General features: G+C 37.8%; 1 protein-coding gene across 14 annotated transcripts in view; it reads left to right on the forward strand.

Annotated features, from left to right (window-relative positions):
• The window catches only part of SIPA1L1 (signal induced proliferation associated 1 like 1), a 220868-nt gene that overhangs the window by 127292 nt on the left and 75687 nt on the right, over positions 1-17889 (forward strand). For all 14 annotated transcript variants that reach the window (XM_056345567.1, XM_056345566.1, XM_056345580.1 and 11 more), the window contains one exon: positions 12752-14572. In XM_056345567.1, the coding sequence (XP_056201542.1) occupies positions 13075-14572 (1498 nt within the window). In that variant the 5' untranslated portion in view covers positions 12752-13074. The remainder of the gene's footprint in view (positions 1-12751; positions 14573-17889) is intronic.

The following is a 17889-nucleotide window of genomic DNA, read 5'->3' on the forward strand; positions in this document are numbered from 1 at the left end:
AGGGTGCTTGTCAAAACAGACTTGACACTGCTGCTGTCATAACCAAAGGGAAACTTTGCTTTATGTTGAAGACTTAGCAGTGCTAACTTCATACTTGTTACTGAATCAGCTACTGGAAATGTCATAAAGGACAAGCGTTTTTCTTTAAGGTTGTCCCTGGATAAAACTCTGTTCCAGTATAGAGAGATGAGATGCTTTCAACAGTGGTATCACCGAGCAGAATTTCCTTAATGGAAGGAGGTATAAAATCATTTAGTCTTTACAGGATAAAATCAAGACCTAATTTATCTTGAAATGTAACAAACACATTGTGGAATACAGGTACAATCCGTTTCCAATTTGAAATCCTATCAAGAAACTATTTGTGATGGTTCACAATGGTTGACATTCTCAAGCAGTTTTCAGATATTGGTGTGCCTAACGGATAATACATGATATTGTTAAAATTGCCATTTCAAAGTAATAGGAAAGCATATAAAGAATCGAAAGAGTACATGCTTAAGAAAATGCAGCCGTGTGAATTGAAGGTGGCACATTTGGCTTCTAAGTGCTATTTGTGTTACTAAAAGCTCCTGAGAAATCCTAGCAGGGCCTTCAGCCTGTGAACAGGAGATGTGGCTCCAGCTGGTGCAGTGGGAATCATTTCAACTCTGTGTTAGCAGGAAGATGCCTTAGCCTTCAGTCTGCTTCCTGTAGAAGCTCTGCAAGGACCTGGGGGTTGCAGTTGCAAGCAGAGCTGAGGACGTTTCTGCATGTGTCATCATACTCATCATAGGGATGAGGCACAATCTTTATGCTGATAGATAGTTCAGGGCAATTCCTGTGGTTTAAACTTGGCTGTCAAGCCTTGTACAAAGTTGTGCATGGCTGGGGAAAGTTGCCACCCACGTGCACACCTCAAGTGTGAAAACTGGTGCGAGAATGGTATTTCTCTATTTCAGAAAGGGTTAAGAAACTTTCTTGCTGAACTGTTATCAACATGATTTTATATAATGAACCATAATCAGAAATAGTATGCAAGGCTGATTAAGGCTGTTGATGCTGTGAAACAGGAATACACCCACACATGTACTTTCTGTAGGTAATTTGCTTTTGAAGCTTTAGTATTGGAATCTAAATGATTTCAGATCTGTTTCCATTTTATAAAATGTTTTGCATGCATGTAAACCAGGAACAGATGTAGGTATTTCCTTTTACTGACCATGTCCGGAAAAAAGTCACATGAGGCAAAAAGGCTTTTGCATCATACTTCCTCAGTTTTTAACACAAAAACTTGAAGTAGACATGCTACACTGTCTGGGATTCAGGCAGGAGGAGGTAGGTTTATTTTTCTTGTTTCTGCCAGGTATTGTAGCCCTGCTTACAGAAAAGACAATAAATCTTCTAAAGAATAAATTCACCGGTCTTGAGCTGGAAGGGCGATTGGTTAAAGATGCCTATAGTGTTGTGAAACCTGTGGTGTACCTGCATGGACAGGTGAGCAGGTCAGACACACACAAGTTTACTTAGGCTTTGAGATAACTAGCAACATCCAACCATCCACCTACATTTGCCTCTTCTGTTTAAAGATGTCTGGATGAAGTGCTAGTACTGCTGGCATATGTGTGCTTGTAATAGACTGATTCTTATTTAAATTGCAAAGTGTGTTGTTTAGGTGTCAGTGCCACCTTGCTTGCTCTTTTCAGTTTGTATCCTGCATTGCCAGCTTGACTGTCTGGATTCGTGACCAGAATTGCTTATGCTGCTTCTCCCTGGTATTGCAGTTTGGTGCAGGTCACTTTACTCTATGGATTGTGCACACATTTTTCACGCTCACTTTTTAAGAGTTGATATGTATGGCCAGCTAGGTGTTATTTTCCCTTTGTTGTTACTGGAGATAACTGTGCCTTCAGTGGGTGACTTGTATAGCTATCTTTAAAGTTTAAGTACTGCTTATTTGGATGTTATCAATTTCTTTTATTATATAGTGTATGTTAGAATGATAAAACATAACATACCTATGCCACCAGAGCGAAGGGTGTTATCTACCTGTTGGTCGCTGCTGAAATACCTACACGAGATATTTTCTAAAGAATGAAAAACCCTTTCTCTGTTTTCCACATTTAGAGTTCTTCCTCTGTTTAAGTCTTCTGAAATCCAACCTGAACACCCACTCATAGCACAGTGCTCACAAGAAATGAATCAACCAAAATATTTATATCTAGCTTTATTATTTTCTAAATGATAATTGTTGCAATTTGCAGTATGTAGATTTCTGCTGAGTTACTAGATGTTTTGCCAGGCAATTTTTTTCTCTTTCCACATTGTTTTTTTACCCTTATTAGGACTTGAGACATTTTAGATGTAGAATAGTAATTTATGTACAACCAGTCTGGCTTTTGTCTTGTGTTGTGTATGTTCCCATATGCAAAAGGAGAGTGCCATTGGAATATTTGTTCATTTAGCAAAGTACAGGCTTTGTGTAGTTGTACTCTGTTCCTTGATAGGTTTTAGACCTGTTTACTGCTTTATCTATCAGTCTGCATTTCATATTGAAAGCTTCAGACATCCCTTTCAGTTTTTAAGGTAATATCATTAAGGGCTATAACACACTTACCTTTATCACCAGATGCCTAGTGCTCAGAAATTAATTTCAGTTGTTTACAGATCCCACCTGTATTTTTCTGACAGATTTTCATACCCCCCAAAATGGAGAATGCTCTCTTAAAACAGTATTTCTTTGGGCCTTAATTTTAAAGGACACTGGAAAATATCTACAGCAAAAAAATAACAAGTAAAGCTATATAGAGCTGTTGAGCTGTTTATTCCTTTGTAGCGATAAAGACGGTATTTGTGAAAAGAAATGTGTATTACATCTGGCTGTCAAAGGACAAAAAGCTCTTTACATGTTTTCTCAAAAATATCGAAGTGAATTATCCCCAGGGTTTTCAGATGTCATGCCTGCTTATATTATATAATAGTTAGAAGCCTAAAAACTCCACACACACCCTGCCGCCCGCCCCCCCCCCCCCCCCCCCCCCAGTGGATTTATGGTGCCTCATAAGTTTAGGTGTATGCAGCATGTGTGTCAGACGGTAACCTAAGATGGTTTTCCTTTTTGGTGTGTGGGATGGTCTCCATGCTTAGTTCTCAATGAAACCAAACATAGTAAATGTATTCCCCGAGCAAAGTTCGCAATCTTTTTAGTTTAAGAATATCTGTGATATTGGAGGACTGAGAGGGCAACATTTCCATAAGCACTGCTGAAATAATATGTGTGACTTACTGAATTGGTTGCCATGCCTTCTACAGGAACAATTTAATTTTCTGAAGAAAAATGTTATTTCATGTGGTTACAATATTTATTTGCATTTGTGTACCAAGTAGGCATCAGAAAACATGAAATGTGGTTCCAGACAGAAGATTGTGCCCAATGTTCAGTTTCCCCCTTTGGGGTGGAGTATCTTGGCGAAATTCAGCACACAGTAATCCATCAACATAGTTAAATACTGCTCCAGATGTTTGCTAGTGGTAGTGATTTAGAATCCCTTTGCAAATTAATACATAACTAATTTGAAGCCTGTTCAGTGGCTTATAAATGGGATTGCATGTTTGTGAGTTAAGTGATTGCAGGCAAAGCATGAAGCCTGATGGTCTAAGAGAAAAATGAAAAAAATGGAAAACATGAGAAAGTGAAGAGTTGATGGAAATTATTCTTGCTTGCATATAAAATCTGTTGCTTACTAATTTTTAGTTTTATCTTCTAGGAACAGTAACTGAATAAGAACAGAAAAAAAACACCTTTTCTTTAAACCTACTTTTATTATTAGGAGGTTTTTATTTCTTTTCAGGTTTTTATTTTACACTTTTAAATCAAGTTCTTTACACTGATATACTAGTATTCTTTTCAGGGCTTAAAAGTATAGTAATACCAACCTTGTCACTTTAAAAATAGTAAATTGGCATATCGTTGAAAAGTACATTATTGAATTTTCAAGTTTTTTCCCAAAAGGATTTATAGTGGAAGGCTGTGAAGGGTTCAGCTGAATGCATTTCAATTTCAGTGTTCTGGTTGCCCACAATCATTAATTGGAAAAAAAAAAAAAAGGCAGCAAAATGTTGTCCAAGTTTTTGCTTACAACCCTCTATCTTCCTTTAAGGTTTTTAATAGACTTCCTTTCTTGGTGTTGTACACTTGACTGTATGTGGCAGTCACTTGAAACAGAAACAGAAATCACTGTACTTCTTGCAAGGATTACTTGAGGATTACATGCTTCCTTATCTGTTTGAACATGTGAACTGTTAAAAGGATCTCTCTCTTACTTTCTGTAGCCCCTGAATGACTTTATAGTCTGGGCTGACTTTCGATATCATTATTCTTATGCTGTCTTTACTTGACCAAAATTTGAAAAATCTGAATACCTAATACTTTTTTGCTGTGGCACCCATCCCAGGTTATTAGGTTCTGCAGTTCAAAATTCCCTGTAGAAATATATGATGAAAATGTGGTGGGTTTAGGTTTAAATTTGTTTGCTTTTCTTCATATTACAGTAGTGAATGCAGATTCATTAAGCATGTAAACCATTTGTAGTTGTGGGAACTATTCTTTAAATTGCATGAGAATCAATTACAGTGTTTCCTTATGTTATATTTATGTACTTCTGTCTAGAGTTTTCTCAAGTTTGCTTTTGAGAGATAGTGTTAGCATCTTGTGTGTAGATATATATATATATACACAAAAATATACATGGCCTACATAAAACAGCAAAACACCTTTTTTTAGCCGAAAATACTTCTTTGTGTGCTGTCATAAATGAATACCATTTAGATAGATCAATGGGCATTTTTTTAACAGGTTATATGTGGAGAGAAGGATGGGACCTTTTTTTTAGCTGTCCATTTTCAAAATACTGTATTTCAGTAGTAGCTTGAACTTGTGTTTTGCTTTACATAGTGTTTGATTTTGTGTAACTTCAAGTTCCTTTCTGTTGGTTTTTCTAATATACAGGAACTGTAATAGACTCAAGTAATGATCTGCTTCATATTTTCAGGTCAGTAGATAAGGAAGCAAATGCATTGAACACCTTTTTGTTATTTGGAAGCCTGAGAAAAATGATCTTTTGCTTGATGAGATGCTCAGCTGTCTTTTGAGTGGTGTCTGCTGAGGGAACAAACTGAGGTCTGAAATGTGAATCCAGTGGCATTTGTTTACTCTGCTGGGGGCTGTGGCCAAACAGGCTGCATGGCAGAAGGGTCCCTGGGTTGAGAGGGAAGGATTGTGGAGGGCAGTAATAGTAGCTGACAGTGTCAGTAGCTGGACTTAGAGTGAAAACATAATATGTGACTGGCTGCTGGGGAGGCCTGGGGCACAGGTGGAGTGATGGCGAAGCAGGAATTGGGAACACGTCACATTGGGGTCTAGTAAAAATCTGCCTGCTCCCAATTGTCCATTTCAGCACTGCAGCAGTACCTTTAAAGCAGGAGCAATAGTTGCAGGAGCATGGCCAGGAGTGTGTGTGAATATGAAATGCTCTCTAGACAATTGATATGGGGGTTGTTGGATATAAAGCCCATTAACTTTCGGTAAAACTTAACTTTGACTTCTGAAAATCTCCTTTTGTTTCTCTCTTAAACATGTGACCATGTGGTCAATCAGAAACTGTACTTTTTGGAGGTTTGAGAGCTGGTTGACTTTCATGAAGACAGCAGAACTTCTCCTTCCAATTCTTTTTCCAAATTTTTTTTAGGGAGAAGCAACTGCAGTGATAGAGCAAAGGATCAAAGTAGTGTTGGGAAAAACAACTTGAACACTAGCAAAATTATAGATTTATATATATATTTAATAATCCTATTATCAAATTAGTAACACAGTCTAACACCTGTAAAAATATTAATTAGCTTTGAGTTGCATTCCAGACTACTTAAAAGCACCTGGCTTTCCGCCTCCTCCAAACTGAGGTGTCTCACCCAACTCTGGTGTTTGTGGGATGTTGTGAGACACGTGGTGATGACTGCCGAGACACGTGGTGATGACTGCCAGCACTAGTGGCCACACGTGGCCGGCAGGAACGTAGCCAGTGGTGCAGCACAGAGACCACAGGCTGAGCTCTGTCTTTGTACAGGTACCGAAGTTATGCCTGAAACAAACTTGCAGCCAGGCTGGAGGAAGAGGGTGGTGTATGAGCCTTTGTGCTACGGAGGTATGGGCAAGGGTGTAAACCTCAGGAAAGTGCATCCTTGGTACTTACTGTAATTTACAGAAATTACACTGAAATGTACCCATACCAGGTATGGTATGTTCATAGGTCTGTTCATAGGTCAGAGTCTCATAGTATCAGAAGTTACACATTGATTAACTTGGATGCTTTGCAGATAAGTCAATTTTACAAGGGTCCACACGCCAGGGAGCAGTCTGTTTTGGAATCTTTACCCAGGGAGGGAATATATCAACAACTAGAAACTGAAAATGAAACACAGAAGAGAAACTTCTCTTTAAATAAAGAAGGGGCAGGGACAGGGGGCTGGGTGGAACTCCCTTTTGTAGTTGCTAAAAATTCACTTTCTTGAGAGATGGTATCCAGGAGCTAAAATACTTTGCTCTCGTGTTTTTGGCACTGGTTTAGAGTTGCTTCCTAGAGAGCAAGCACTGCTATCAAAAATAAACTATCGCTGTTAACAATCTCATTCTGTGAATAGAATACAGTATAGCATACAGTAAGGCTTGTCTGTGTCTCTTTTTTCTCGGGTCCTGTAAGTTAGCTTCCAGGAAAGGGATTCTGCATTTAATTATCTAAATAAATTATACTCATACCAAAATGGAACATGAGTGGTGAAGTAGGAATAGCAGTGCCTTTTCTCTCTCTTGGTCTCAGTTAAAAGAAGCTTTAAAGGGTTTGCTTCTGCAACAGTTACTGGTACACTGGGGTGTTGTGATTTCTCTATCTTGATTAATGGTTACAAAATTGATGTGGAAACAGAGGACACAATTCTGGTTTAAGATACTGTGGTGTTTACATGGAGAATAATGAGTAGGAGAACATAATGGAGCAAAAAGTGCTGAAATACACAGATAGGAGCTTACTGTCCCCTAAGTTCCTATATCTATCTCAATTTGGTAGCTTTTATTATGCTTCTTTTACCATCATGTTATGGCATGAACGTTTTACCACTCAATGCAAGCATGATTGAGTGTGACTTCATGGTCTTTTGCCCAGGGAGACCAGCTGTTTTGGTGTGCTCTGAGCTGACTGACCGTTTACATCTGGCTAGCAGGGCTCAAAACCTGAGGGATCAAGTTCTGCCAAGTGCCACAGCACATGAGCTCAAACCTAGCACTCATCTCTGGTGACCACATATCCTCCAGTTGTTTCAGCATGTGGCAAAGCAAGCGTGTGTTTGCCTGTTTAAAGGCATGCTGCAAGAGCAGAGAAACTGGTGGTAGTAGTTCACGTTAATTACTATTACTCCGTAAAATCAATCTAGTCTTGCTAAGTTTGTGTTTTAGCGTGAGCTACTTCAGCAGAGAGTGATGTTAAGAATAAAGCACTACTTAAATCTCAGCAGATCAGTGCAGATGATCGATGTGCAATATGGCAACAGATGGCACTGGGTTTCCTTAGAGCAAAGGTTTTCTTGTGAGAGTTAAGGAGCAAGGAAACATTCAGAGAAAAGGGCATAAACGCAGGCTTGCTGACATGTAGATCAGTGGCAAATTATGTAGCTAACATGAATGGGGCAGGTGGGGGGGAAGAAGAAAGCTAGTTAGGGGAATCTATCTTTCATCTTATGCCGATAGTTGTCACAAATTCAGTTAACACAAAACAGCAATTCCTCTGTGTAACAAAAATAAAACAAATAAACTAGTGAAATACCAAATACTATTCTTCAAATAGCCTTTCAGTTGATAAAAAAATCTTCTGAAAGATGCACTTTTTAACTTTCCTTCAATTACAATGATGAAATTTACCATGGAAAGAAAAGGATGGAGTTAATAATAGGTAACCACATAAAGCCAAGTATTTCTAAAGATTAAATGGAACTTTTCTCCTCAGAGAAATTAATTTTATGAAATTGGACATTATTTTATACATACACTAATTTAATCAGCTGATAAGGTAGTATTTCTCCCCCCCTCTGGAATTTGATCTGTATAATAATGCAGGTAAGAATTTGACACAAATAGATAAGCTTTCGTAAATAAAATATTTTTTTCATTGTTCTAATTTATTTTTCTGATTTCAGAGGAGATGCTTTATGGTAATGCCAGTTCTTTTCCCAATAGAAGTTAACAAGGGTTACTACCAGTAATGTGTGTGTTGCACTGCATTTCTTACATTGGCTAAAGTTTAGTAAACTAAAAATTTAGTGTGAAATAGAGATGATTTAATTTGTTTTTAAACACTAGTTGCTGTAAAACGTTATTCTGAGCTCCTTATCGTACAGTTTTCAGTATTTTAAAGTATCTCTGGTCATATGTTGCATTTACCATCCTCTATTATATTTTGTAGTTTGTGGTGGAGTGTGGGAGTGGTGTGGAAACTTGGCAAGTGAGACATTTCTAGAATTTGAAAACTGATTCCCTCATTCACAAATTTTTAATTATAAAATGCCTTTTTATAATAAAAACCCTTTTTAGTGAGGGCTGATGGTGTGAAGTATGAAGTCTTTCCTCTGGAACGTTATGAATCATAACTAATTTGGTGCCCCCAAATCTATCTCTGTCAACATAAGAATATTAAGATCATTAGCATTTGTGATCCTAGAATTTGAGGTTTCAGCATGTTTCCAGCAGATAACATAGTAATTGTTAAATCTCTTCAAGTAAGACTCAGTTGAGGGTAAAGTCACTACTTCGTAAGGAAAAAGAGCACAATCCCACATAAATTAAATCTAGGAATAACTGTATTAGAAGGTCTCTAAATTGATGCATCAGGCTTGATTTCCTTTTATCCATTCATCTGAACTAGTAGGTGTTGAATTACCTTATTTAGCTGCCTGAATCCAAGATAGAAAATAACTAGCATGCTGTAGTTGAGGGGTTTTTACTATCCTCAGCTGATTTGAGTGAGACATTTCTTCTTCTTAATCCATTGCTGTTGTTTGCTGCTTTATTATCCAGAGGCCTCTGATGAAATCTTGATAGTAGGTCTTCATGTTCCTGGTGGCTACTAACTTCAGTCACAAGGAATAATATATCAAGATCTCTTGACCTACCTGGCTTTTAAGAATGACATAGGGCTGCAAAACTATCTTGAGATTCATCTGCAAGGACATTTCAAGTTTGATGGGAATGGTCCTTTGTCCTACATCTGGAACCCCAGTTTGGGAGGAGTGTGCAAAGTGATGAAAGAGGTATAAATAGAAGGGGAAAACATAAAACCATGTTGGTTTGTAGCTCATTTTGAGTTGAGAATAGACACAAAGTCCTCTGCTGCTGGTAAAAAGCTATGACTAAAATTTGTCCTAAGCATTTGAGACCCATTTTGAACAGATCCTCAGATTGCTTTACTAGTTGCTGTGTGTAGTCGGGTAAGCAGATCATTTCCAAGCTTGTTCTCTTAACTGGTTTTTAATTTATGTAATCAGTATTAAATATCAATGTACTACTTTTTGTAGTTTCTGTGTATGGTTTTTATTTAGAGCTTTTAATATGTAGCTACTCATCTGAGTATTTTGTTGGTCACCTCAATATGCTTCTCCAATTCATCTGAACTTATGTTTTCTTGGTTGTGCTAGTTTGTCCTCACCGTATTCTGTTCATGTATATATTCGTAGCTCTACCTTGAATTATATTTTTTTCTATATTGAAATAGTAATGAATTAGGAATTGTCACTCTTCACAATTACTGTTCTTGTCTTTAGAAGCAGGTACTGTACTGCCTATCTTGCGGTTGTAACTAATTTTAATAGATTACATATTTTGTGTTAGCAATTCTGCTACTTAATATTTAACTTTCTGCAGGTTTTCCTGTTCATAATATCATCTGCTTATTGGTAATTAATGGTCATTTAAATCGTGTGATTCACCCTGTCTTTGATGCAGTCATGTTTTGCAAGTAGAGAAAACGTTAAAAGTACAGATTGCCATTATTGTTCCTTTTCCATTAAATCTGATGACCAGTGTACCCAGGATCTATGCTTTAGGAGTTTTTAATGTTACTACATGTAATGTTTTCACTTTATTTTCATTGGAGCTAATCAAACCTTTTAGATCAGACTGTTAGGTCTCAAATTAGACACTAGGACAAGAATGTTTAAGGAAATAACCACAGACAGGTAGTTACAGTCTCAAAAAAAAAAAAAAATGAACTAATTAATACAAATATGGACACAGGCAAGGTATGATATTGTTACCTTAATCATTTATTGCCTGTATTCCAGCTGCTACAGCAGATGAGGTAGGACAGTTGCAAAAACCTGTAGAGCATGAAACAACTGGTCTGCAGAGAGAGGTGTCCTTAGTGCTGAGTCAGGAACAGAGAAAGTATGTAGAAAATGTACTGTGTGGTTATGTAACTAATGACCGAACCATACACACAACAGGTCAGAAATAAGTTCCACAGACCACTTAATTATATTTTTTTCATAGATATATATTTATCTTGTTGGCCTGAAAATTTTTAAAGGAAAAAAATCTGTGGGGCAGGGGAAACTGATAGCATTTGGGTGCTTATATGGTCAACACCAAGTTTGTGAATTTTTAGAACTGCTGAGTGAACTTCTGCCCTTAAGTTAATGAGAAACTTGTACTAGTAGGTTATATGTTTCTGTTAAGGACCAGCACTTGAGGGGGAGGAGATGTGTACTTTGCTGTCGGGGGTACTGATGGTGGAAAGGGAATGGTGAGGAACAGAAATCTTGGCTTTCATTGCAGGTTAGGAAGAGGAGTGTGTGGTAGTGGACACTTCTGCCTATTTTGTGTTCCACCCTCAGCTTGACTCTTCCCTCACTACCCCTTTTAGCCTGTCTTCCTCCTGCCCCAAATCCTTATCAGTTTTCATTATCTTTTCCTTCCATTCTGCCTATAAAAGCCAGCCTGTATATCGGTTTAAAAAGTCTGTGCAGTGTTCCCGTTTCATAGAGCGTCCTGCATAAGCAGTATTTTCTATGGCACTGTTGAAGAGCATAGGCAGAACATTAGGTTCTATGATGGGACCCAGTGTTTGCTTATTTCCTTCCTTGATCTGATTTGTGCGCAGAGGTGTTTCATCAGTTTGATCAGTTCTTAGACTGGAGAGTGTTTTGAAATTTTTAACAGCTGGAAGTTGAGTAGTTTTGCAACAGCTGCATGGATAGACTGCCTTTCTAAAGTTATTCTAATTACATAGGTAGAAAAAACCCTATTGTTTCAGCAGTGTCATTGTAGCACAATTTCAAGGAATGTAACTGCTGTTATGTAAATAGCTGTGCAAATACAGTAACACCTGAGATCGTTTGTAGTGTTCTTGTTAAGTGTGATACACTGCCTTTTAAGTATTCCTTATTTATTCAGCTTGATATAAATGGGAGCTATTTCAAAGAGTTGCTGTGGGAAGTGAAGGTAAAACATGCTGCCTTTGGAGGCAGAAAGTGTCCTGGCTTGATGCTTAATTAGTGTGGGTTGAAGTACTCCATAGTTTTGAGACGAGACTGCAGAAAGTACTAGTTTCCCTGGAAGCATCAGAAAGCCTTGATTCATAGACAGTACTGTATTGTCAACATGGTGCTGGTTCAGCAGCATCTCTCTACACATATTTGGCAAATATTTAAAGGCCACATTTTGTGTAATTGGTCCAGCCTTTGAAAATAATGAACTTCTTTGTGTTAAAAGGATGTACACAGCAGTACAAGTTTTTTATCTTGACAGTCTCATGCTTTTGTCTTCTACCAGCAAGGATGCATTTGTGGATTATTTTTTTCAGCTTCTCAAAGGGTAGTATAGTAAATGCTTTGTAATCACTTCAGTACTGATGAGGTATGGGAAAGCATTTAATTTCCATGGCTTTGTCAAACTGGATTATACAGGAGCTGTAGCAGACAATATTTTGTTAGCCAGGGAAATAAAAGGAACTTTTCATATGAAGTTATTTAAAAGTATATGTTCTGATTTAGCTTTAGTCTTTTTATATGTTGTGAAATCTGGGCAGAGATAATACATACTTTCTGGACTGTCCAGCTGATTTGCAAATAAGGCTATGCAAAACATAGAATAAATTGTATTGACAGCCATTCTCTCTATAATTTTGTAATCTTCTTGCTAATTAGCTTCCTTTTTTTTTGTTAGCATATCATAGTTATTTACATTAATGGAAAAGTTGAATAGGCATTGTTAATACCTAATTGCAACCAAGGATGTGTGACTTATAAATGGTAAATTCTTTAGTTTCTAAACAAAATTTGGAGTCCAGATCTGGCTCCTCTATAGTTTCTACAGGAAATATATGCTGTGTGTGTCTTTAAGCGGAGGAACTTAGTGCCCTGCTTATGCTTTGCAAAACTGTCCATTAACCCATTCAAAAAGTATCACTAATCTGTGCATAAGGGAAAAATTATATTGAGGTGTGGAATCCAAATGTAGAAGTAGTTTGGTTTTTTCAGAAGGTAAACCAGCAATATCTAGAAAACTCTTCACCATATAATACAATTCTGCATTTTTGAAATGATGATCAACAAGGTTTAAAAGCATGTCTGTTAGAAATATTAATTATGTAGAATAATTAATTTGATAGTGTCGATTATAAAAAAAGTTATATGACATGATTAATGCTTTGATCTTCCTTTTTCTCTGTTCTAGGCTTAAAAGAAGCATAAGCGATTGGATTACAACACTGACATTTCAGGGTGCAAGTGATGTTAAAACAGTTTGAATGTATCGGAGCATGGCTGCTACTTAAAATGCAAAACTTAAAGGAAATTATTGTTTATCAAAACATACTGAATATCTGAGTTTTATAGACATCCTGCATTTAACAGTGTCCTTAAATGTCCATGATTAAGATCTCATGCAACCGTTGTATATTTTGGAGACTATTCTCCAAAAGAGAACTGTGTATTTAAAAAGCAGAAATGACTGTGATTTCTCTTGGAACTTACTAAGATTGAACATCCTGAAAGATCATGACCAGCTTGAAGCGGTCCCAGACCGAAAGGGCTGTTGCCACTGGGGTATCAGTTGGAACAGATGGCACCTCAAAAGTCCACTCGGATGATTTTTATATGAGGCGATTTAGGTCACAGAATGGCAGCTTAGGATCTGCAGTGATGGCACCCGTTGGACCTCCTCGCAATGAAAGTTCCCATCACGTTACGTCTACCCCTGGAGTCCCTAAAATGGGGGTTAGGGCAAGGATTGCTGATTGGCCCCCAAGGAAGGAGAACATCAAGGAAACAAGCAGATCTAGTCAAGATATTGAAACATCAAGTTGCCTCGACAGCATGTCTTCTAAAAGCAGTCCTGGGAGTCAGGGAAGCTCTGTTAACCTGAATGCTAGTGATTCTGTCATGTTAAAGAGCATCCAGAGCACACTTAAAAATAAGACCAGACAATCTGAGAATCTAGACTCCAGGTTTCTTACACCTGATGGCTATCCCAGTTCCCCAAGGAAAGCTCTTCGCAGAATAAGACAGCGCAGCAACAGCGATATTACCATAAGTGAGCTTGATGTGGATAGTTTTGATGAATGTATTTCACCCACTTTTAAATCTGGACCATCTCTGCACAGGGAGTATGGCAGCACATCTTCCATAGATAAACAGGGAACTTCAGGGGAAAGTTTTTTTGACTTATTGAAGGGCTATAAAGATGAAAAGTCTGATCAGAGAAGCCCAGCCACAACTAAGCTTAGTGAACTCCTGATTGCCAGTGGAAGCAAAGGTTCAGGATTCTCTCTAGATGTGATAGATGGGCCTATTACTCAAAGGGAAAACCTGAGACTCTTTAAGGAAAGGGAGAAGCCACTCAAGAGACGCTCAAAATCAGAGACAGGAGATTCATCCATTTTTCGTAAGCTGCGCAATGCCAAAGGGGAAGGGGAGCTTGGGAAGTCTTCAGATCTTGAAGATAACAGGTCAGAAGATAGCATCAAGCCTTGGACTTGTCCAAAGTGTTTTGCTCATTATGATGTACAGAGTATTTTATTTGATTTAAATGAAGCAGCAATCAACAGGCATAATGTTATTAAAAGAAGGAACACAACCACAGGTGCATCTGCTGCTGCTGTAGCATCACTTGTCTCTGGACCCTTGTCTCATTCTGCAAGTTTCAATTCTCCAATGGGCAGCACTGAAGACCTGAATTCAAAAGGAAGTCTCAATATGGATCAGGGAGATGATAAAAGCAATGAACTTGTGATGAGTTGTCCTTATTTTCGTAATGAGATTGGTGGGGAAGGGGAGAGGAAGATCAGCCTTTCCAAATCTAACTCTGGTTCCTTCAGTGGATGTGAAAGTGCCTCGTTTGAGTCGACTCTGAGTTCTCATTGCACGAATGCTGGAGTAGCAGTTTTGGAAGTTCCCAAGGAGAATCTGATTTTACATCTAGACAGAGTGAAAAGATACATTGTTGAACATGTAGACCTTGGTGCATATTATTACCGAAAATTCTTCTATCAGAAAGGTAGGTAAACTTTATTTCTCCGTGTGTTTTGTTAATGATTTTTTTATTTTAGCAACATAAATTCAGTTGCTTTATAAAAATATTTGCAAGAATTATGTATTTTTTTAATCATCAGTGCTTAAACATAGTATATTTACCGATCAATACATGCTGTGTCTAATAGTCTTTCACAGTTGTTGGAGTAAAAGTATGTTGACTATTTCAGTACTGATATGCGTAAGTTAGCAGTGGGTACAAATTATAAATGTCTTGAAATACAGCTTTGGTATCCATGGTAGTGTGCAGGGACTGGCACTTCAGATTAAAAAAGAAGGAATCATAGAATATAAGAACTTTGTTACCCCTACACCAATACTTGATGAACTGAGGATTTAATGGAACGTGCAGCTTGGAAAGTTAGCATTTATAGTAATCTTCGGACATTTTAATATCTTAATCATACCTTTCAAAAGGGGTGTGTGTGTTTTAAATCATTAATATATAAATAAAAATAAATATCTTACTATTTTTATTATAGCCATCATTCTAGAAAGAAAATTCTAATTTGTCAGATTTTGTCAGAAAGAAGCTATCACTCTCTCTATATAATTGTATATATACACACCTGCACATATGTGTTGAAATGACAACAATATATCTGAAAAAGAGTACAGTTCTCTTCTGTGTGGTTTTACTGAAACAAAGGATTATATTTTCTGTTGGAGGTGTTCAGGAAGAAATAATCATATCAGAGCTTTTGACCTATAGAAACCCAAACATTACCCAGATAATCCCTCCTCACCAGAATGATACTGGCACTGTGGGATGCAGATCTCACTGTCTGTTCTTCCTGATTCTGAAAACGATCAGAAAAGATTGCAGACCAAAGTCCTTTGAAGTTCAAAAAAGAGTTCTGTCTGCAGGATTGTGCAGCTTGCTATGGTATCTTCTGATGGATAGAGTCCATTTAATGGCTGACCTGAACACTGCTTATTCCTTAGCTACCATCTGTTTAGTGGAAGCTACTCAAAAGAGCTTGTTTCCTGCAGATTAGAGCAACAGGGATGTCTGGTTAAAATAAGGGGATGGTCAGTTAAAAAAACCTTCAGCTTGTTAACTCTATTACAGCTAATAATCTCATCTCCCATTTTTCCCTTGCCTCGAAATAGGTCCATCTCTTGCCTTTTCTTCCTTGCATTGACCCTTGCTTGGTTGGGTGGCTCTTGTCATGCTTTCCATAGTCTCCTCTTTCTGCAGTCTTTCTAGTGCTGAGAAGTAGCCTTTGCTGCATGGTTTTTGAGAGTGCTGATCCACATCCTTTGGAGATAAGAGTGAGGAGAAATATTGCTTTCCTGAGAACAGTAAGCCAGATGCACGATATAGGATGAGGTATGTTTGGAGGGGAGAGCTTGAGATTAGAGACCTTTGCCCGTGATCACCTTCTTATCTGGCTCCCTCTGGAACAATTTGATTCTTTGTCATTCTTGAGTTTTACAGTCAGCAGCTAAAGGTGCAGTTCCGTGCTAAAAGCTGACCTGATTTAAAGCATTTCAGCACTAAAAGGGGAAGAGTTTATTCCTCTGCCTTCCTTGTACCAGTTCTTTTGTTTTCTGAAAACTCGATAAGCCAGTTTAGTTCAGTTTACTAACCAAGCACAAATCTTGCCATCGCAGTAAATTTGCTTTTTATTGCTTGGTGGTTTCTTGCCAGTTCTAGTGAATCAAATCGGCTTTCCTTGCAGTCAAAGAAGTGTCAAAGCCTGGTGCCAGGTAAGCAGTGAGAGTGAACAGCAGAAGAGGAAGGATGTGTGAATGGGATTGCAGCCCTTAGGCAACAGCAATTCATTAGTTTGGTTTATCCTTTAGGGAAACCACACCTTCATGCTACCACAATGCCAGTCACCATTTTGTCTCTGTTTCTTTCTAGTTGCAATTAAGACAAACTAGATAAAATCGACATAACCTAGTCCTAAGGGTATTGGTGAGGACTAACAAGGTATAATAGTGTCAGTATGTGTATGGAGTGGGTTTGGGGGGGAGAGAAGAAGCTGTGATTACTTTTTTGGTATTGTTTTGTTCTTAAGCCCTACAAATGGATTTTTAAATTCACTGTGCTTGTGTTCAGTCCAGCAGGCAGGAGCTAGGGATGTTCCTACCAGAGATTTTTGTCTGAAAAGAGGTGTACTTCAGAAGCCTCATTAGATATCCCCAAGCCCCACAGTTCTGCAAGTACCAAACACATTTTGTTGACAAGCCAGAATATTGCCTTTCCCCTAGCAAACTTTAGACTAATCTGAAAGAGACAGGATAGCAGTAAAATAGGGGAAAAAAAATCAAGGAAGTCGGTTGTAACTGAAAGGTTTTATAACATTAAGCAAGTAACGATGCAGAAACTTCTGTTTGAAGAGGACGTTGAATCTTGATGATGTTATTAATGGATTAGACAGTGGCGACAGGAAGTTTCAGTGTGATCAGCTAATCAAGTTAGCAGGCCGTAGGTAACTTTATAGTCATAAAAGTATGAAGCAAAGAATTCTGATTCAGCAATGATAACTTTTAAAGATCTCAAGCCAGGAAAATTTCACAGAATTGGAGTTCTACTGAGTAATCCTAGAGATTGTAAAGAATGCAAAGCAATTACCCAGAGAATTGTAATCCTTTAAATTTGTTTTCATTCCAACTTCAAATAACAAAGCAGGTAGTTTGGGACTATATCAACAAAGAACTCCTAGTTACAAATCATGGATGAGCATTTGTATGTAAAGGAAATACTAAGGTGAAATCGACATATTTGACCTTTTACAGAGCAGTGGTAAAACTGTTGATAAATAATATTCTGGTCTGATGTCCAGACTTCTAAAAGTTAAAGTACTGGTGAAGACCATTTAGCAGAGGTTAGAAAAATGGTACAGATATTGAGAAAAGAACTTATAATGGTAGTTCCCAAGGTTGCATTCAGTTCCACTACTTTCTGTCTGAGCTAACTGTGCAGACTGTCTTTGTACTCAGCGGAGAGAAATGAACCATGCAGGATGATACGAATTGCAGGCTTACTTCCCTTAATTCACTATGGAAGGCTCATACACAACTAATTCATGTGGAGATATATTATACTTTCAGGAGATTAATACTACTCTTACTGCAAAAGATGAATTTGCAAAGTAACTGTTTAAAGGTGTACTTCAAAAGGTGTATTTAATTAGGATGACTTGTAACTAAAAGTCTTAAGCCTGGACATTTGTAAGTACAGAGATATGTGATAAAGCTAATGCTAAAAAAAGAGGGGGAAGAGAAGTTAGCACAAGAACAAACCTGTGAAAGCTGCACAAATTTGACCTT

This window comes from Falco biarmicus, chromosome 7 (assembly GCF_023638135.1).
Source record: "Falco biarmicus isolate bFalBia1 chromosome 7, bFalBia1.pri, whole genome shotgun sequence".
Classification (NCBI taxonomy): Eukaryota; Metazoa; Chordata; class Aves; order Falconiformes; family Falconidae; genus Falco; species Falco biarmicus.